We start from the raw sequence: 22,602 nt of genomic DNA, 5'->3' as shown, positions 1-22,602 counted from the left end.
TCGGCATGCCTTTTCCATTTCACTCCATGTCTCTCCCACTTCTTACAGGGCAAGAGTTTGTGGTTTGTTGAGGGCTGGCGGAGTACTCATTGCCCAAGCAGCTTCTGCCTCTCAGAATGAAAGGCCCTCATGAAGGCAGTAATCTGGGTCTTTCTACTTGAGTCAAATGCAGATTTTCACAGAACTTGTATCAAGTCAACATTGTCAAGATTCCTACCTTAGAAAATTAGATTGAAATTGGTCAATGGTTTCAAAGGTTGGACAGAGACAGACAAAATGACAGAGCACAAAACACTTCCTTAGGAAACAAAATCAAGACAATGATCACCACTACAACAAACACCTTTTCACATTGATAGAATAATATGGATAGCAAACCGGTATTTTTTCTGGATAAAACTTTCCTCATAACGGAGATTTTAAAAAATATTTCTTACCTGGGACATGAGTAAAACAGCAACAATCTGGCATAAAATCTCAAAAAAACACTTTGCATCTAAACGTACTCTTATGGAGAGTCATACTTCGAAAAGATCTAACAGGTATCTTGTAAATTCTTGTTCTAGGTAGAATGAATTTCAAAGTGGTCTGTGGGAGGTATCCATACAGAGAAGAATCCTATGTTTATTAGTCACTTCCATAGCACTTTGAGCATATGCTATTATTTTTGTGGATATAAGTACAAGGATGAATATGTTCTGTGGCATTATTATGTAGTTCACAATATTGAATAAGGCTGGGAGATAATCCTTTTTTTAGTTATTTAATATAATTTAACCTCACAGCTTGACTGAAAGCAAGAAATATAAAGTGATGGTTATAAAAAATATGTTGAAGGCATGAAATAACTTTAATGAAAATTATTTGATAAGGTGATGTTCTTAAAAAGATCCAAGTTTCCAAGTAGCTACTTTTATTTTATAAACATATGACAGGTAAACTGATGTATGAAGCAGTATGTCTGCGCACATCCACGTTCCTTTTGACACACTGCCTTCCAAGGCCCTGCTCTTAAGACAAATGGACCATCCAGTAGTTTTTCATTGCTAATAAATTCTGCACGATATGCTTATTCAAAGTTCCACACGAGTTTTAGGACAACCCTAGCTTTCTTTAAAACCACAAAAACCCAAGTTTATAAGCTGGAAGCAAAAATTTCTACCATTTACCATTCAGCCTTTCAAAAGTCATGGAAAAAGACACACAAACTACTCTCCTTAATAGCATTATCAGTGTGAGAAAACTACAGAAGAGCTTACATCCTTTTTTGCCAGACCACTCCCTTTTTACTACCTCAGCCTTGGCAAAAGAATTCCCGGCAAGCCATCCCGTAGACAAACTCCAGAGGGAGGATAAAGGAAGCTATTTTTTCTTCAACCTTCCTCTTCATGATGCTTTGCCAAAAGTGAGATTACAAAAAATATCACTGGAGCCCGGCAGGTTTACTCTTACCTTGCAAAGAAGATGGAGCAAAATCACCCAGTTGCAAGACTTCAAAGAGAAGCTTCTGTTTTGATCCCTCACTACTCTTCGCCAAAGGCCTCTCATTGAAAACTAACCACAAGGAATTATTTCCCCTACCACCACTCCCAAAACATTTTCTAATATGTTCATGCTAATATCTTAAATAAGCAAATAATCCTTATTTATCATCTTGTTAAAATAAAGAAGCAAATATAGTGTAATTGCACACACACCATGAAAAGTGTTGAAGTGTGGGAAAACTCTCTTCTCAAGAGAAAACACTACATCACTTGGTTTTGCTTTGTGGACTACACTCACTATTTCCAAGGTCAGTATTTCAGTAGCTGTTTTATAAAAAGCCTTGAAATAAATCAGAAGACTATCTTTTTTCTATTCTTTGTGTGCAAATAAATCAGCTTCCAACCTGACACTTCTTGAGTAATATTTCTACAATGTATTTCTGTATTTTTTAATGATTTTTTGATCCTAAAAAAAAGCAGCGCTGGTCAGTCCTAATGACCACAGGTAAATCCATGGTTTGGCACATCTCTGAAGATCTACAGCTAACAGGAGGATCATGGGACCAAACTTAAGGCTGTGCTGCCTTATGCTTTGCAGAGCTCATGTTTCACAGGCTTTAAATAACTAGAGCTATGGAAATACTCTTTATGCCTTAACTTTGAGCACCAAAAATGGTTTACCTTGGTTAGTGCTTCACTTGATCTGATTACTAAAAACTGCACTGCCCTCAGTTAACTAATTCAAGGTAAGAACATGTTTTTTTCTGGAAGGATGAAAGGCTTTAGGGTAGGACTAGTGAGGCCCATTAATTTTTGAAATTAAATGCTATCCTTTTGCTTTCCCGTATCTTGGATTCTGCTTTTCCACCAAAGACAGAAGTAAACACCTCTATTGTATAAGATAGCTGGCTGTAGCCTGAGCACAGCCCATGCAAAGTTGCCCTTGCAGAGTTAATACAAGTCCTCCCATGTGAGATAGGAACGGGCTCTGAAGCTAACATTTAATTTTTTACCACTGCCACTTAAAACCCTCTTACATTTTGTGTCAGGAATCCATACCTTCATCAGGACCTTGAGTATACCGTCAGGCCTTATTTTTACGGGCCACTTCTCCTGGGACCTCCACCTCTGTGTCTCTTCCCAGGAGCCCCACTGAAGCTGAGCTATGCCGTGGCAAGTGGGGGCCAGTGCTGTTCCAAGCTGCTCCTGGCTTGCTGCCTGCCCTTCCTGCACTGAGCTGGGACCTGCCCATGCCCTCCTGCTTTGTCTGCTGGTCACTGGGCTGTCAGTAGGACCTGATACTGCCAGCAGCCCTGCCCTGCAGCCTGTGGGGTGCTGTGGGGCTATGTCTGTATCAGAGAGGGCACTGCCCTTGGGTCATGCCCTACCTCAGCTCCCTGATTGCCTTCCCTTATGGAGGAGCCTCGCTCTTGCTGCTTTCCAAAAATGATGATCAAATCTGCTCTAAGTACTGACAAGCCATTTGCAAAAATACTTCCCTTCACTGCTCTGCTGCCAGTCTTGCTTTTGAACTGCTACACACAGCATCGTTTCCTTCCTTGTTCTCTACTTAGAAAAGCTCTTGGAATAGCTTCTTCAAAAGTACCATATAAAAGTATTATTGCATCCAATCTAGTCCCATAATCAACACAATCCACAGCAAATCTGCTCTGTGAAAATACTATTAATTTCATTTTGCATGCTATTTGCTAAATTAAAGTCTCCATAACATTATACTGGTTTATCCACAGTTTCAGAATTTTTCTTCCTTTTGATACTTAATCAAAGGTAAAGCAATGACCTGAAATGCATGCTCCCAAGCTTAGATAGGGAATGTCTTCTGTTCTTCCCAATCTCACCACTTGTTCTAGTCTATAAATTGTCTTTCTGAGCCTTTTTTGCTGAGATGAACAATGATAAGAAAAGGTCACTGAACTAAGGCAGTGGTAATGTAAAACTCAGACTGTGAACTGGGTTTTGAATGGGCAGCTTTTCTGACTCCTCTATTGGCTTTTGCTTTCATATATTGCAGCAGAGGCAACAGCGGAAACTTTTGCTTCTGGCACAAGTGTAAGAAGAGATACTGAAAGTCATGAGATCATCTGTTGGGATAATCCTGTATGAAGAGAAGATCACCATACAGAGTGGATCCACTTTTTGAGCTGAATTCTCTCGATAAGTAATTATGTAGAAGATCACAACAGAGTTGACTTGGATTACCTTGTAAGGCTGATTGAGGAAGAGTTCCCAACAACACAGGAGACAGGAGGTAATAATATAAAAAGTAATTTATGACAATTAGGATAAACAGGCAGATGAAGTGAGGGCCTAAAATGGCTGCATGGCAGTGGAAATTTCATGTCCTGGTGACAAAGCCATTTCAAAGAATAAGGAAGGAAGAGGGAGGCTATTGGATACCCAACCTCTGACCTGCAGCAGAAGGACTTTGCAGAGCACTGCAAGAGATGGAGCACTAGCAGATGTTCATTTTTGTCCTCAGCTTTGTATATTCCTTGCTATTTAAAGTAAAAAAGCTCTTACTTTTTAAATTTTTTTATGTTTTCTATGTTACATATTTCAGTTAACACTTGCCCAAAAAACAGTGAATTGTAAACATAGTTCCCAGCTACTGTAACACCAATAAGTAGTATGTGTAAGCTACTACGGGATCTGTTGGTGTCAACATTAGTTATACGGCTTTGGTGGATGAACCGTATAAGTTTTAGAAAATGGCCTGCTGGAAAAAGAATGTGTAATTTAAAGGTGTGCATAAAGGCACACAGTCAAAAGCACTTGCCAGAAGCACATGGAAAGCACATAGGCCTATTAAGCAGGACATAAATTTAGTAATCGGGAGAGCACTCAGTCAAGCGAGCTATATATATCAGCATTGTGAAACAACAATTGTATGATAAGAAGCAATATTTAAGGAGGAAGTCAACAACTTGCTTGATACAGGTACACAGATGCACATGCACGCTCATATTTTGTACATAAATTGAAAACCTAGATTTAAAGCCCAATGCTTCAGTGATTTGAACTATTATTTTAATTTTTACTTTTTGCATAATTAAGCAGAAGAAATCACACTGCTATATAGCTTCAGACAATTATTCTGACACTTATACAGTCTCATCATCCTGCAGTTCTCTCAGTTTTGGCTACATACTCATTACTTAGTTCAATCAATGATCCAATCAGCAAATTAATGGTTGTATCCATTACAACTCTGCAAGGCCAGGGCCATGTTCTAAGACACATTTAAAGAAGTTCAGAAGCCAAATATTGATCTCCTATCCTCAGGAATATAAAAAAGACTTCAGCATCAATGTAAGTGGAATTAACTGCAGTTTGTACCAAAGTATTCTGAACTTACTCGACTGTCAAGAGAGGAGCCTATACAGATATGTAAGACAGTCTGAAAGGGAACTGGATGACTAGGTGAAAGGCAACTGAGCCCCATTGCTATTTTAGGATGGAATAGGAGCACTGTACAGTGCTGGCAAATATGACACAAGGTCAGTGTGAGAGACACACCCTTCCAGAGAGGTTTATGCTGGGCACAGATTACCCTAGAGTCCCTGTAAGGGTACCAAATGCCCATCTCTATGCAACTGAATCCCATTCTGCTATCTAAAACCAGGATGAACTGCCACAGCCACTAACTTCTGTATTATGTAAATACACTATACAGGGAAGCTATATGACTAAATTTAAGGAAAGCATCTAACTTTAAGGCAACTAAGGTTTATTCACATAAGTCTTAACAATGTAGTCCATAGGATATCTTGTGTATACATATATATGTTTTCATGATGAGGGCTGGATAGATTTATCAAGACAAACAGTGAAATTGTCATCCTCATGGTTCCAGCAAAGCACAAATTAAAACAAACATTTTTTAAAAACTGCTTTGAATTTTAGCTATGCTAATAAAGCCAGAGGAAACTTTCCAATGGCTATTCAGTTGAAATTGACTCTGCCTCTTTACCCTAACTGACCAATAATATCTGGAGATAAAGATTAGTACTGTGATTAATGTCCAGGTATAGCACACAGGAAAAAAATTACTTCTCCAGCTTTCCTACAGATTGTTTGGCTTTGGGAAAGTCAATGAATTATGTCATGCCTGTATTTGCTAATCAATAGACAGTGATGGAATATGCTTGCCTCACGGGACCAATCTAATGTTAAGCTGATTTATTTTTATTGATGTTTTCAGAATCCCAAATGTGCTATGTAAATCCAAAGAATTAAGATATAACCTCTGCCAATTAACAAATTGGTGAAGGTATAGATAACTCATTCGTGTTGTATGAAGTTATCTTATTAGAAACAGTATAGCCTAAAACTTAAATCAACTGTATGAATTATAGATGTTAAATGACAAATGTAAAAAGTAACACTGCAGCATCATATACAGTTAAAGGACATAACTTTTGACTAGGAAAAGATAATAAAAGGTAGGGCAAAAGTTTTGAAGATCCTGCCACCACTGACACTGCCTACCTCACATGGGCAGTATAGTTCAAGTAGAGACAACTGAGTGTCTCACAGTTGAACAGTAGATTCACACAGCCTAAATTCATTTTTTTAATTTCCTATTTGGCATATATAGCCCTAGATACAAGTTCTTGGTACTGCAAATATCATTATAAATTGAGCATTAAATATAAAAAAAAAAAAATCTAAACATAGAAATGGAGAAACAGAGTAAAAGCAAAGCAGCATACTCCTACAAAAAAAAAGGAAAGATAAGGAAGATAAAAAGTGATCTCAACAGAGTTTTGAGATAGTCTTAAAAACTACTTACCTCTTATACTAATAAGAGTGATCTCGAATTGGCATCATGAGTGCAGTAAAAATAAATATCCTATCCTGGGTTTTATACCCCAAACTAGATGTATGCAGGGCTAAGTACTAAAGACTATGAAATACAGACATCTAGGCCAGGTTTTTCAAAAGCTTATGCCAGGGAACTGGCAGTCTGAGAAGCTAAAAGCCTTTTTGGCTCTTTAAGCATTCAAGACACTTCTACAGATTCATAGATGTTAAGCCCAGAAGAGAATACCTGCACTATAGAACATCACCTGGTAACTCTTGAACAGGAGGGAATAGTTGTCACCGTTTTCCTAAATAACACAATCATGCAAAATAACTTGCAGATATATTAGAACAAATATTTATAAAAAGAATAACTACATTATCTAGAGATTTTTGTGTAATAATTAACTACTTTCATATGAATAGCTGGTTATAATCATTGTAAAAATGTTTTATCTCAATTCCAACCTAACTTTAAAAAAAAAGTTTCATCTGCTGAGTCTTTTAATAACTTTGTCTTCTAAAATAAAAGACAATCTATTAATTGGTAAGAACCAGTGAGATCTGTGATGAAGTCACCACTGCTTTATCTCTAACAAGGTAATTTGCTCTTTGCGTAGCAAGTTTTTCAGCTCCTCGGTGTTTTGTCGCTTATTCAAATCCGCTATGGCTTCCAATATCTTTTTTCAATATTACATAAACCTGTATGTTATGTGTTTCCTGAAGGGAGGGTGGACACTTAATTGCATGATTATGTATAGAGGTGGATTTTAAAAAGCATCTAATGAATGACACAGAAGCATCAGCCTTGTGAGACAGTCATCTTTGAGGTGCAACTGACACAAGAAGCATATTCCAAAAGGTGCCTGTCTTTCATTCCTCCATCCCTCCATCTCCCAGCGGAGCCAAGAGGGTACGAGGTGGCACACATGCCCCAGACTCATCTGACTTCTTTCCCACTAAACACAGCTGTTCCCTCTAAGCAACACACATGGGGAAACAGGAGTTTTTAAAACCTTTATTTTAGTCTTTTAATACAGTTTTTGATACAGGTCCAGTCCCACGGGGTTCCACCTGCAAAACATTTTTTAAGAGCATATGACTAACTGTACAAAGTGAGACAAAGATACATGCATTCAGAGGGGGTCCAAAAAAACTTATATATCACTGATTTAGTACAAAAGGCCCAAAGAATGCCTATGTGTCCTTTTGAGAGCTGATATGGACCTCATAGGATAATGTTGAGGACTGAGGACAGACCATATTGGGATCATTCATGGTAACTCCTAAAGAAATCAACTCACCTTTCCCTGTTTTTCATGCAGATTCTCTTATCCATCCTGAGACCGCTCAGCCCAGGACCTCAATGGCAGAAGCTACAGGGCAGAAATTCTGAATAGTTCTGCAAGGGATCTTCCTGATGGCGTCAGACAATTCCCAAATGCCATGGGAAACACAAGAGGAGGAAACACATTACTTCACGACCTCTACCCAAATACAAAATGGAGTCAGAAGCAACATAAAAGATATCATCCTGATGTTAATTAAAATGCACATGAAAGACAATCACACACTCTTGTCTACTGGAGCACCTGTACACAAAGGTTAGGTGTGTGTCATTGCAGGTGCCTCAACAAGAGATATGAGCTCTTCGTATGTTCCTGATTCATCTGTATGATGCCATCAACTTTGGGTCATGGCCACTGGATAGGACTGTTTTCATCAGACAAGGGGAAAAAAGGAATATATAACTATATATACATATATATATTAAAAAAGTGTGAAAAGTGTGTGTGTGTGTATGAAGAGAACGTCATTACCCATCAGATCCGGGGAGTAGCTCATGGCATATTCATGATGAGAAAGTTAAGAAAACACAGACTGAATGTGTGTGTTTGTGAATGTGCAGGGACACTGAGAATGACAGTCTGTGACCAAAGCAGCTGATGAGAAGAAGCATCTATCTGGGAAATATTCAGTTGTACCATGCCAAGATCCAAGCAGCAGCTGTAGTATTTCATTGAAACACTGTGAGCTCCAAGAAATGGCAGCTTAGTAAAAACTCTACAGATGCATATGGAATTCATCCAGTATTAAAATGTTTCATGATATGCTACACTTATATGGGTGGAATGAAAACTCACACCAGTTGCAGACCCCTGCCTTTGGCTGCATATTTTCATACTTGTTCATGTTTTCATACACTTTCATCAGTGCCCAGTGAAAAGTAAATGTTGACTGTTTACACAGTTCTTAAATACCAGTTTCCAGGATCTTCTGCGGCTTGTGCAAGAATACTGTTCTGTAATATTCATAACAGTCAGTGGTTTATTCATTACCACGCATTTTGCAAAATTATTTGATCGCTGTCTTTTGACTGTGTTTAATAAACATAGCACACGTTTCACAGCTTTCAATGCTTACCTACGTCACCGACCCCTCCCTGCCTCAATAATGAATGTAGATGCTGCTTTCTTAGTTGCTTCTTTGAAGTATTCAAAATCAGTCACTGTTAGAGGCAAAATATAAGGCAGGATGCTTTGATGAAACATATGGCAGACAAAACCTCAAGCAGACTGATAGCGATTACTGGAGGTTGTTCTTTTTTACTCTCTCTTCTGTGGGGAATAAGATACTGCTAGAGACCATCTGGGAAATCCACCTAGCAAATCCCTTGTTGTTGCAGGGATCTAGGACATCAATGATGATTCCAATACCTCACTTTTTTTCTGTGGCATATTACAGCTGCACCATTGCTGTTTCCTATAAGGCCAAAGGTTATTAATCAGAACTTCACGGACATTGCGATGTTTAGTGAGCTGAACTGTTGCAGACCTCTTGGAGTAAATGTCTATTAACTAGGTTGTCATTTCCAGAGGACTGGACTAAGTAATTCAGGTGATTCCTTACAGTCCTCTTTTCTGGTAATTAGTATTATTATCCACATCCACTATTTTGTTCCTAAACCCAAAATTTCATCTAGGTCTTCCTAGGAGTCTTTGGAAGCAAATGGAAGAGAACAGAGGAGAATTAACAGAAAAAGCCAAAGCAGCAAAAGGAGGGTTAAAAGACTAGCAACAAAAAGAAAGAGAAAAAAAATACTTAAATGGCTATAAGTCGAATTCTACTTCTCCTTCCTTTCTCTATTAAAAAATTGACCTATTCACTTCTCTCACATCACCTTACAAACCCAGTTATGTGAATAAGTAAGTATCTGAAAAAAGCATTCAGTGTTCTAGTGTACCTAATTATTCCCAGCAATTGCTATAGAGGGAAAATGGAGAGCACACAAAAGCACAGTTTGAAGGTGTATCAAATATTCAGCAAGACATTTGACTACTGGCATTCATTCAACAAAAAACAACATCAGAAAGGGAGACGTCTGTAAGACAATTAAAAAAACCTGTATTTATTTTAAAACCTCATCAATATGTTGTTATAAAAGTCATTAAAGAAAAAAAGAAAAAATCTTTGACTTCTTTCCTCACTTTCGTCAGTAGCTGAGTTGGTATATAGAAAAAAATTCAATACCAGAAGAAAAAATTAGGGGTAACATTTCAGGATTATGAACAACAATATAGTTTTGGAGGATTGTAATGTGTAGAAAGTGGCCAATTATCAAGCTATTCATCACAGATTAGTTTTGAGGATCAGCTCTTCGACCTCTGTCATCTGAAACATAAAAATATGACAGTTCATTAGCTGTAAATAATATTAAGACTAAATACAACTGCAGTAGGTAGCAATTATTGCTGCCCCATTATATCTTGCTCAATTTACCATTAAATAGTATTTAATCTTCCAAGAGCAAGATTTGCACTCATTCTTTTTCTAGTTGGTAGAGGAGCTGTGTATGTGATAACAGAAGGAGAACAAAAAGCTACAGTGAACCATTTGACCTGGTAAGACTTCAACAGAAATTCAATTTCCTTCCTAAGAAAAAAAAAACAACAAAACACAAAAGCAAGAGTTAGAGATTGAAGATATTCATTGTAACAAGGCCCAGTCTTGAAGGTATCTGTCAGGAACAAACCCCGGTTGAAGTCAACAGGAATTTGCCTGAAAGATACAGACTTGTGTTCCTAGGCTGTTGAGAGGAGGGAAGGGAGGGAATTAGTAATTTCATACACCTTACCTCATTGACTGCAGATGTACTTAATAGCTTTCTCTCTTGTTTGAACAGATGTCCAGCTGCTAAAACCAAGTTGGACAAAGTCCTGCATCCCCTCCAGGTACAACTGCTTCTGTTTCAGTATGAGAGACCAATGACTCTGAAGGTGAGTGTGAATGAGGATAAACAGCTGCATCTGTGAGTAATACACATGTAATCTGGAGTCAACAGCACCACTGTCTGAAACTTGACCAATATGCACTTGTTCCTTTAAAAAAATCTTCTCAGAAAATTTATAAAAGATCACATTAAAAGTTATTCTCTTCCATGCCAGTTTTACATTAGCTGGGATTTCATACGTATATGGAGCCACATTGTATTCTCCATTACAGATATGTAAATCTGGAGCAGCAGCATCAACTTCAGTTTAGTTGCTCTGGAATTACATCATTGTAATGAAGGCCCTGCAGGAAACCAATTTCATTTTCAAGAGCTTTCACTGAACATGAAAACCTGCTACTAAATGTACTTCCAATGGGAGGAATTAGACACAGAACTGATGTTATCATAGACAAAGGACTTTGATGATTGTGACTGTTAGACAATGCTAGAACATTCATATTTTCTGACAAACACTGCACTAATTTTTTCATGCACCTGTACTTGTCCCTCTTCATAACAGCGTTCTATTTAGCCATTTATTATGGGTAACTCCCAAAATCAGAAGATTCAAGTTTGGAAAAAACAGTGCTTTATAAATTCAATGTCTTTTTCAAGGAAAAAGCTCATTAAACCATTAAACTAACATCAATTTTTTTGTACCAAAGGGCTTCTTACTGGCTTATAACTACTCCCCTATCAAAAAGCAGCAAAAAAGACGACCTTTATTTCTTTATAGAATTACACTGCTTTCTACAAACAACCAATAAACTGACTTTTGGAGCTAGAAAATTGTAATTTTCTCAGCTTTCTCGTTTTCTAAAAGTAGGGGAAAGTAAAGCCAAGGTGTTTGATAAAATGGTAAAGCAAAATACAAAGGACTCATTCTTTACAATGAGACCAACCTATAGAAACTCTACGTATGAAGTAGGAATTAAAAGGCAAAGAGAAAACAGGCTAGTTTGTCTCACTCTTGTGTAGGTGAGTGGGTAGGGAAAAAGGAGGCGATCACAAAACTCCTTGCATACACTTTTTGTTCTCCTTTCATTAATGTTCTCCATGCATAGGAGAAGAGAAGGGGCCTATGTCCTTCCATTGTAGTGTATCTATCTTCCAAGGAGCTGTGGAAAACACCAGCATGCCTGCTACCTTTGCACAAACCTGAGTATAACAGAGAAAGAAAAAGATGCATACTTAACAGAACATTTGAGCCTGCCTTCGCACACCAAAGAAGTGAGACGCAAGCCAAAAGATGTTGCAGCCTTGTACCACCTACACATGATGGCAGCAGGGGTGGATTTCACCTTCAGTTCACATCTTTTATCATTGTTACTTTTGACTCTCAGTGCAAACTGTTTCCAAGGATTTAGTGAAAAGCAGCAATGATGGAATCCATAGGATAATAATTAAGGCACAGCTGGAAGAAGTCACCGTCCTCTCTTTGGTGCTGTAGTTGGAATGGTGGAAGCAGGCTGGACCCTTGTGGAGCTGCAGGCTCAGTCTGTCTGATGTCTTGCTGGTCCACAGGGTGCGTATCATGCTGGCTTTGCATTCTGCCCCACTCTTATGTTGTTGTTTGCTCAAAATCTAGTATGCCACTAACTGTTGTAATACGTCCTTCCTGTACCTTTCACCAGACTTTGCCTCCCTCCTCATAGGTTATTCATTACATAACGAACATAATTTCATGCTAACCCTCTTCCTAGTCTTAACACTTAAGCCATAAAATAAGGCTGTCAAACACCTGGACTGCAGACTTTTATATTTGCATTAACAAAATAGCAGTCCGTAAAATACAGCATTGCTTTAACAGTTTCTATCTGACTATGGAAATGAAATACAATATAACTATTAAAACAAAACAAAAAAACCTATTTTACTCTTATGGCATACCCAGGTAGTGAGATCCAACTTCAAGCAAGAGACATGAGTGAGAAGTTCTGTGGAGTGGATGAGCTGGAGTCAAAAACTCCTTTCTGAAAAGCTTAACTAACTCCTAATCCAGATTAATTACCTGTAACTTGGGCACTTGGCAGCATAAACTAGAAGGTCAAAAGGGTATTTTCTTTGTACCGAAAAAGCCAACATGCAGAGTTTAATGGTATCCTCAAAAGAGGAGGAGACACTTCTATCTTACCCCTTCCAGCTTTCCTTCCTGCTTAAAGCTGATGTAACCGTATCATACAAGCACCATATGACAACGCTCCAATTCAGCTGAAACCTATCTATGCCACTTGAATGTAAATAATGAACAATGATGAAAGAAAAAATGAAATGAGAAATATTTTAGTTATGAAGTAAAAAAGAAGAAAGAAAAAACCCAAAAAAATAAATAATGTCTCCAACACTGTTTTTCAACATGCCAAATTCCCACAGTCTGTATTTTACCTCTTGCTTCAAGTAAATGCACACCTGTTTCACATTTCATTAAGAAAATACTTACTAAATTACTTCCTAAGTAAGTGACTCAATAAGCTACTGTCGGTCTATGTAAAAGCCCAATGTAACTACTGAGGACTCCACTTGCTTTGGAAAAAGCTATATGATCCCTTATATTCTGAGCATTTCCCCAAATAAACCTGCAGACAAAAATACAGGCAGAAGGGAACTAGACAGACAGTGACTTCACATGCCTCAGAGACACAATGTCAGATGTCATGATGTTCACCGGATATTAGGAATGACCTTTCATATTTTACTAAGATACAATCATATCTTTAAAAAGGAGAGAGAGTGAGAAAGAAACACATTGAAACTCTACCTTACTCCTCAGAGATAGTGTCTATCTGTGGCTAAATTCATGTGCACTTTTGGAAACCAGCTGGATTCATGATGCACCATCAGATTACAACAGGCTTATCTGTATATTTGTTTATTCAGGTCAGGCTGCTTGGATGGCTTGCCCAGTTTCCTTCAGTAATGATGAGCTCCAGCAAAGTAGATGTTACAAGATTCTACAGCTGGACTAACCACCGAAGATGACTAAAGTTTCAACCAGAGAAGCATGCAGGAACTTCAAATATCTCTTCACCCAGGATCTCACATACGCTCTGGCTTTCAGATCCCACGCAAGACTGCAGTGTTAAATACCTTCTTAGAGCGGGACCTGTCTTAAAAGTGGACAGCCTGCCAGGCTAACCTGCCGTAGTGTAAATGCATCCATCCAAACACCAGTTTGAAATTGCAATAGTTGGGAGCAAACAGCCCCCGGCAGTGGCCCATGACAGTAACACTGTTCTTTACATCAGGCTGAAAAAAAAAGCTTGAGAAACACTTCAAGAGCACAGCATTGAAGGAGTGACAGAAAGTAAGATCTTCCTTTTAGAAACTACATGAAAGCTCTGCCTTGTTGTGAACCACTGTAACTATAATGACATGCACGTTAGAATGCAGTACTATAATTAAAGGTCACTGTACGCAGCAATCATTATTTACTGTTGTCTCCTTTAAAACTGTGCTTTTTTTTTCAGACTTAGAGAAAAATTGCTTATCTTGTGCACCTCTCCATGCAGCCAGTTACATACTCGAGCTAAACATAATGCATATTAACTTAGCCTACCATACATCCAGAAGGCCTGGACGTGTCCAATTTTTCTATCAGAAATTTTGTCTGGTAGAAAGAAAGAAGACATTAACCAACTGTCCGCAACTAGTAGGTATCTGGACAAAATCGACACACGGTGTGTGTCCTCCTTGTTACCTCACTTTAATGGATCACCTAGGCATTCATGATCAGTAGCACGCGTTTCTATCTGGGAAATCCCAAAGAGAAGTTTTGCATATTAGGAATGTCCTTTGCAATATAGACATAATGAACTATTTATTAATCCAGGTAAAATACATGGCACAATATAAGTATAGCTGGTTAGCTCAAAAACCTGTTTTCCCATCCTGTATCACAATAACCTTGTTATCCAAATGCAGAAGAGACAAAATCATTTAAAAGGAGAGGGCTTGCTATATTTCATGAAATAAATTACATGGAGAAGACAAAAGCATATAATGAGTTTTCAAAATAAAATATATGGTCTAGGAAAAAGCAATAACACAAGAATAAGAAATCAAAAATCTCAGTGCTACAGAGACTTCACCATGGTCATACCAAAATCCAGCAGTCTCACACATAAGTATACAATGATCTAAAATAATTTATACGTGCACTTAACTATTTGAATTAATAGAAATGCATTTGCAGAGCATTTACAGATGAGTACTTTATAAGTCTTTTGCAGTACAAAGACCCAGCCCTTTTAAGGTAAATTTATGTACATATTTTTGCAGCAATACAAAATTTCACTGACTTCAGTTTAGCCCGAAATGCTTGTAGAAAGTTCTACTGCTATGAACATCTGAGTGTTACTGGAGGATCAGTTCCCTAATATCAGCTTAATAAAGACACATACATAAAGTGTATATATACACATATACAAACATACTTACATGTATGTATTTAAGATTATGAAAACCCATTTCTTCCTTGCATAACATTTTTTCAGTGAATGGTAAAACTTTTTGGACCAGATTTTAAGGTTATGTTACAATTTGGCAACTCCCTCCACTGCGCTCAGCACGTGGTCTTTTTACACAAAGAAAAGGTTACCACACATACTCACTGCCTGAAGCTGAGGATTCAAAGAGTAAAGTTACACTGCCCACTGAAATGTGATTCTTGTTTATAGGGTGTTATCAACATCAGTTTGAAAAGTCATATTCCAAAGTGACTGAACAGACCATTCTTTAAATAATATAGCCTAATAGTTTGAAAAGTTGAATTAAAATTTGCTCACAGGGTTATCTAATCTCCAGTTATTCAACAGAGTCTTTTCAGACAAGAAAACTTGCTTTATTATTAAAAAAAACCTATGTTTCTTACAAATCACTAATGACTTCCTCTGCATATGTTAGAGAGGCCTGATTTTAGGAAAATGTTAAGTATCCCTGTTTTGACATCCAAGAGTCTTTCACAGAACGAGGCCACTATCTAGCAAACTTTCCATATAGCATAAGTGTATAATTGCTTCAAATAGGTATTGACAAGATGAATATTCTAAAAATTGAACTTCCACAAAGAAGTAACCATTTTCAAAAAACATTTGCCTATTAGCTGTCAGATCTACAAAGAAAATATGATGGAAAACCTACCATTTTTATCTCAACTGCTTCTTCTCATCATATATCTGCAGCATGTAGGAAATTATCAGAACTATATTGTCAAATGATGGAGCCCACCACTACACATGTGAAGAAAGTATTGTTCTTGTAAACAGTGTTGTATGTGCAAATACCTATAATATAGTTTAACAAAACTGCTTGTTCCCAGAAAAAATAAACTCCCTTAAAAAATCTGTGATTTGCTGGAGGAGGTATAATGTGTTGATAGTTCTTAACCAAAAAAAGTAATTTTGTGGCTTTCTGTGGCTAGATTCAGCTCTGATGTGTTATCTTTAAACCTAGCGACAGGTCAGAATGGATGTAAGTTGACCAGAGAAACTGTGGCTTCAAATTTAATAAAACATATATGATACAGTATCCAAAAAGGAGACGCAGACAGAGCAGGTAGGGAACATGTCAGCCAACAGATCTTCCCAGCTCCAGCCCTTTGCCTGTGGGTTTCACAGAGTCCTGGCCATTTCATGCAAGTAACATCTTCTGCAGGCTGAATGGGCCATTGTAGAAGCTGGAGGAAGCATAATGTATTACTTCCTGCAATGCTAGCCCAATAATTAAAATATATTTCCCTTTGTTTAGAAACCAGATATTTTCTTCACTAACTTCTCACGTAACTTTTCTCAATTCTTTGCCACTTAAAGATACCATAAGAATACTACATTATAGAAAGTCGCATATCAATTTGATATTGGGTGAACACTGCAGATGATTTTTCTCATGAAAACATGATTAGAGGTTACGCTAAACACATTTGCTTACCCATCACTACCAATGATGACACATAACACTACCAATGATGCCAGGTCTAATCATGTCTGGTAACTGTGTAACTGTGAATGGCTAGAGGTTAGATGCTGCAAGAGCGCTGGGAGAATTCCTAGACGACTTCTAAAACCAACCCACATACTTGGTGTATTCTGGGTAAAAAGGATATAAGACAGGTGGCTCCTAGTAAACTACAGTACTCTGTTAACCTTACTTGTTCTTTATTTTGTTTCCTTTTTGGCAGAGTACTAAGAGTTCTGGCTAGTTCTTTGTGATACCCTTCCCCAAGTGCATCTAGTGGGTACTGCCCACAACTAGGAGTTTGATCTTCTGCATTGTTCAAAATTCATCAGCTCAGTGTTGGCCAGAACACTCTTCTGGAGGGGCCCAGTAACCTGAATCACCAGGGGAAGGCAAAAGGACCTCCTTCATCAGGTCTAGGGCTTGTAAAACATTCTCTGACTCCTTAGCATGTAAGATACCTTTTAAGGTAAAACAGTAGTAATGATTTATATGAGTGTGTATGTATGCATATGAAACACTGAGATGCTGTACAGACCCATTCTGTTCTAATACATTGATGGTTATTGTTTCTTCTAAAAATATTCTATAACTTTTTTTAATTTAAAAAGTAAAAGTAGAATTCATCTGTAAAATACAAAATTAGCCACAAAACCATTCTTTTGCTCTACACTCAGCTTACAAATCTCTGACAAATTTTTGTTTATCCCAGGAGTGTGTTCTTCCTGAAGTCTTCATATCTAATAATCTTTACTGCATACCTAATAAATCATATACTTAAATGAACTGTAAACATCAACATGAGTTTCACTAGGACAGAAAGGGGAGGCAAATCTGCATATTGTTAGCAGTATAGAGTGTGTAGGATGACAGTGAGTGATTAAAGAATATATCGATGTGGGGGATGATTCAGGCCTCTTAAAATTTGTAGAATAACAAAGAATGAGATGGCTTTGATTGTCATCTCAATTCATTAGAGATTTTTAATACTTTTTGATAGATTTTTTTTTTTCATCTGAGTTGGAACTGATTAAAATTGGAAATGTAGCATTAAGCTATGTTCTTGTCTTAGCTATAAAGGAGTTGCACATTAAGACTCCTCCCTTTCTTCACTGAGCTTATTTGTGTATTTGCAAGAGTAATGGCAGAAGCTGCAATGTACCTCGGGCAAAAGAGCCTGTGTGTCTATCAATATTTGGGTGACTGGCTTATAAAAGGTTCATTGGAACAATGTGCCCTGAAGCAAATGAAGATACTGTTCATACTAGACAATTTGGGACTCATGGTGCAACAGTCAAAGTACTATGTAAATCCAGCACTGGAGTGTATACACACTCTGAGACTAAAGCTATTCAGGACATTTTCAATAAAATGAAAATTAGTCGAAACAAAAATATTCCATACAGATAAACAGGTTTTCATAAAGATTTTATGGAAAAGGTTTTGGGATACATGATTTGCTAAACTGGAATGGCCAAGAAAGACTAACAATCTCCCATTTGGTCTCTCTTTCTTCTATCCACCAAAAGCAGACACCTGAGTTAAAAAAACATTTCAAGTTTTTATTTTTACTCTGTAGGCGATGAAGACAGTAGTTAAAACTTTAGCATAAATAAATGTTGTTCTCTAGACAACAGTCATATACAATCCCTTCCTGGATATACCTAGAAAAAGTGATTTTCCACACCACTCCTATTTCAAAGCCCTGTAAAAAATGTGGCCACTCAAAGTGTATCTATGTTGTCAGGTTATTTTGTAGTGGACTACTGAAAGGTAGTGACTAGCATTAATAGTATTTGGATCCAGTACTAACATCCTATTATTGCTGCTGTAAAAGCGGTAGTCCAGTTGGGAGTTATCAGATAAAACCCAGGAAGCTGTCACCAATAAGATCAATGGATAAATTCTATGATACAGGCCATTTCTTCACCCTCCCTACAGTATGCCCTCATGACAAACACATTCCTAGAAAGATATCTATCTAATCTCTAGGATCTGTCTTTATCTACAATATAAGCACCCTTGCTTCTCCTTACCCACATAATGGAAACTACAGAGAAAAGCCCTCAGGGGATTACAGCTTCTTAAAGCAAACTTGTCAGTTTTAATTCAGGTTAGGTGCCTGCATAACACAAGCAATCAGAAAGAAAGCAAATCAGTTCCTTTCAGATGCTGATAATTCACATGTAGTAATTTGCCTGGGCATATACACTTAACATTCATACGGATTCATTCTACAGATACATAAAACACGTAATGAGATGGTCATCTATAAATATACATAGATATATGTATCTCAGTATATATACATATATATATGTATCGCATTATATACATATTTTAATATATATATTTCAAATGGGCAATGTAGGCAGTTCTTAATAAATGGACTGATAAAATTCATGCCTCATGGAGAACTGCACTGGGTTTTGTCAGTGTGTCAGCACAATATATATGCCTATATATATGTATTCACTCATGTACATTCACATACACTTAATGTACATATGCATCATATATGTGTAACAGAGCATACAAATCTATGTATAGCATTTGAGTAATGATGTGACAAACGTTAGACACATTGCATTAAGTGCTTAGCTGGGAATAACCTTTGGTTTGGCCTCACAAATCTTTTCCTTTTCTAAGCTACACACTTTATATCTGGAGCATGTGGAAGCATCTTACCTTGCTTCCATTTTCTCTTGCCTCCCGTTCCATCTTGAGATCAGAAATTAGAAGAGTCTTGTATTTGTTCTTTCCATTACTGCTGTGATCATCTAGTCTGTATTCTGAAGTCAGCTGAGCAGAGAGGGGACTGTCACTCAGGTTCAGAGGCTGCTCATCCTGCTCCAGATTTGTTTTGCCATTACTGTTGGTTTCTGCCATCTCCCTGCAGTGTGTTCCCCCTGAAGCATTGGAACTGTGTCCCACGGTCTCATTGCCATTAAAACTCTCTGCGGCTGAATCATCTATTAAAAAATATATATTTTCAGTCATATGCCACATCATCATCTCTGTCCAGTTCAAACATAATTTATACCTTCACAATGTTTTTCAAAATAGAATGAAAACGGTTTATATTACTAGCACCAGTACGTTTCTGCAAAATGTACACACACACTCCTCCATGTTTTCAAGTAAAAACTTCATGTAAATCCATAAAATATTACTAAGTTAAGGGAAATGATCTGGGCTGACACCTTAGTGTCACTGTGTACACAAAAGATAAGTATGACAAAGGATTTTTAGGGACAAAGTGACAAAATCTGCCTTAATCCATCTGTCTGTCCATATGTCTACGAATCTATTTAGATTACTGCTCATTACTACAGTACTGCATATTTCTGAAATCAATAGAGATGCACATGGCACTGAGAGAGAATCTAGTTCTCAGGTTTTAAGGGTGCAGAGCAGCATATGTCATACCCATAAACATCCTCTTGCACAGATATGATGTAAATATATCTGATGTATTCACTACTGGCAGTAGAGATTATACTGGAAAAGTTGACTCCAGAAACAAAGATCCTCTCTTCCTTTTGTTCAGGTGCTCGTTCACTTCGCTGATTCATAATACGTGTCATAATATATTTAAAAATACTGCTCAATAAAGGATTAAATTATCAACCTGAAAGTTACATCTGAAAACTCTGGATGTGTTGTTGTCAACCCTAAGATTTTACAGCTGAAATGTATAATGAACAGGTGTCTTCACATGCTTATGGGTTTGTGTATCCTGTGTTTGTCAGCATTGGAATTTGCCACCTATGCTACTACTCAGCCCTTCTTTACTTCTAAACAAACTTTTGGCCAACAGGCTATCTAGTAAAACAATCCATCCTTCAACAGATTAAATGGCAGCAGAATTCGGCCCTCAATTTGCTTACTTCTTGTTCTCTGAAGCACCTCTTTTTTGGCGACTTTTACGTGGTTTTGCTAATGGTGCAAACACCTGCCCAGGGCTCTACAATCCTATGCTTATCGGAGACAGTGAAGCTGGAAACAAAACTGGAGGGTTAGCAGCCAGAAATGTGTACAGATTGAAACTGGAGATATGGGATGAGATGGACCTTAATATACCAGTACCTTAATATACCATCTGCTTTCAGGCCCTTCTAAACAACTTCCATGGAAAAGAAACAAACAGATTTATACACATGTGGAATTTAAAAAAACATCAGGACACATTCTTTAAAGGATGTGCTCAGAAATACTCATGCTTGAAACTACATGATTAATCAAATTGTTGACTCTCCATCATCAATACAGTAAAAAACAACTATTCACTGCCCTCAGATCAGAATCTAAAAAGTGAAGAAAATATTGTATAAATGTGTAATGATCTAATTCAATTAAGTACTTAGAAAGCCATAGACAAGCCATCATACATCAGTGGCTTGTTTGCTGTACTTATCCAACACTTTAATGTCATAAAGTATACAGGCCTGGGCATACATTCTGAACATATTTTTTTAAATTGTTTTGGTTTGTAAACCTGTAAAAAAATCTAATTTCATGAAAACACATAACAAAAATAATAATTTAAATGCCTTTGTTAAAGGAACATTTTTTTGTTTTACAAAATGCTTTGTAATTAATGGCTGCAATAAAAAAATAAAGCTATATTTTGGTATGTACCACTTTTACATTACCTCTTAAAATACAAATTTATATAGAACAAAAGACATAACATTCCTAGAATAAGACTTTTAAATGTGTACACCAACCCAACTTGCAACAGAGCAATGGAAATGTTCTAATTTAAAAACCTGGGGCTACTTGAGGATTTCGGCTACATAAATTAATAAGGTGAGCAGGATTTATCCTTTATAAACTTTCTATCATGCCCTGAGACTTATGTCTTACAGGGCATAACACATTAAAATCGTTAAAATTCTAAACGCAGTTTCAGAAATAAATACGCAATTTTATTATTCTGAAGTAGAAAATGGCATTCTAAGATAGGGTCTTTAGTTTTTTAAAGAAAATAGCCATATTTACAACTAATTTTAAAAGCTCTGAAATATCAGAAAGAAATCCAGATTTCTTTATTTAAGAGAGAAACACTTTGGTTACCACTGATTCGTATTTAGGACTGTTAACAGATAATTGGCTTCTTGATGATCAGTTTAACAAGTGACAGTTAGTTTCAAATTAATTAAATCAATTACTGAATCAGTCACCAAGTGAGGGATGCTCCTCACTTTGAAGGGCTCAGAAAATTCCCTGCTGTTGGGAGCAAAGAGAGAAACAAGTGAGTAACCAGAGGATGCAACAAGCCACCAAAAAGCTGGGGGAACTGCCTACTCTGCAGCACACAAGTCTGATCCCTAGAAAACTTCTGTGTGCCAGCACCCGAGTGTCCGGGGTTGCACAGTGCAGACGAGCCACTACCAGGGCATAGATGGCTAAATGGGAATGATGGAGTAGGAAGAGAGCTGTGCCTAGAACCAGATCCAGGAACAGTCAAGTCCAGAGAAAGGCTGTTAGTTTTGGCTTGTAATCATAAGCATTAATGCTTTTATTTCTTTTTTTTTTCCCTGTACGATGAATGGTTGACAATTAAAACTTGCACATGTGTGAGATTTTACAATGCAAAAGAAAAAAAATAGATCTTTTATACTTGTTCTAAAACACAACCATTGAAAAAATTCCTATGCTGAGTAAACGTGATCCAGCATTATAATACTTTGAAACAATAATACAGTATTTACACGATTTTGGCTTTGCTTAGCAAATGCTTAGTTACTTGGTGGTAAATCTCAGTTTGTACTATAAAGTCAAATACCTGCTTTTACAGTCATTTAACCTTGCTTGTTAGAAACAGGAACTGTCTGTCAGGATAATGTTCAGGACAACGGCTACAATGGCTATAAATCACACTTCTGCCAAATAAACGTAAATATGTACTGCCATAAAAGAGATCGAGAAAAAAACAGTGGTTTTGCGCCGGTAGTTCTTTACAGATGTTACCAAGGTAACTAAATTACAGGTTTAGTACATTTCTCATGCCCGGGCAGCTGGTCTATTTTTGCCAAGAATAAGGCTACTCTAAAGCATGAGTTT

The 22,602-nt window shown here is 37.3% G+C and overlaps 1 protein-coding gene across 6 annotated transcripts in view; it reads right to left on the bottom strand.

Annotated features, from left to right (window-relative positions):
* Positions 1-22,602, bottom strand: part of NOL4 (nucleolar protein 4) — a 197,510-nt gene that overhangs the window by 63,633 nt on the left and 111,275 nt on the right. For all 6 annotated transcript variants that reach the window (XM_059815317.1, XM_059815319.1, XM_059815315.1 and 3 more), the window contains one exon: positions 19,222-19,505. In XM_059815317.1, the coding sequence (XP_059671300.1) occupies positions 19,222-19,505 (284 nt within the window). The remainder of the gene's footprint in view (positions 1-19,221; positions 19,506-22,602) is intronic.

This window comes from Gavia stellata, chromosome 3 (genome assembly GCF_030936135.1).
Source record: "Gavia stellata isolate bGavSte3 chromosome 3, bGavSte3.hap2, whole genome shotgun sequence".
In the NCBI taxonomy this organism is placed as follows: Eukaryota; Metazoa; Chordata; class Aves; order Gaviiformes; family Gaviidae; genus Gavia; species Gavia stellata.
This window is presented reverse-complemented; position numbering and strand designations above follow the sequence as displayed.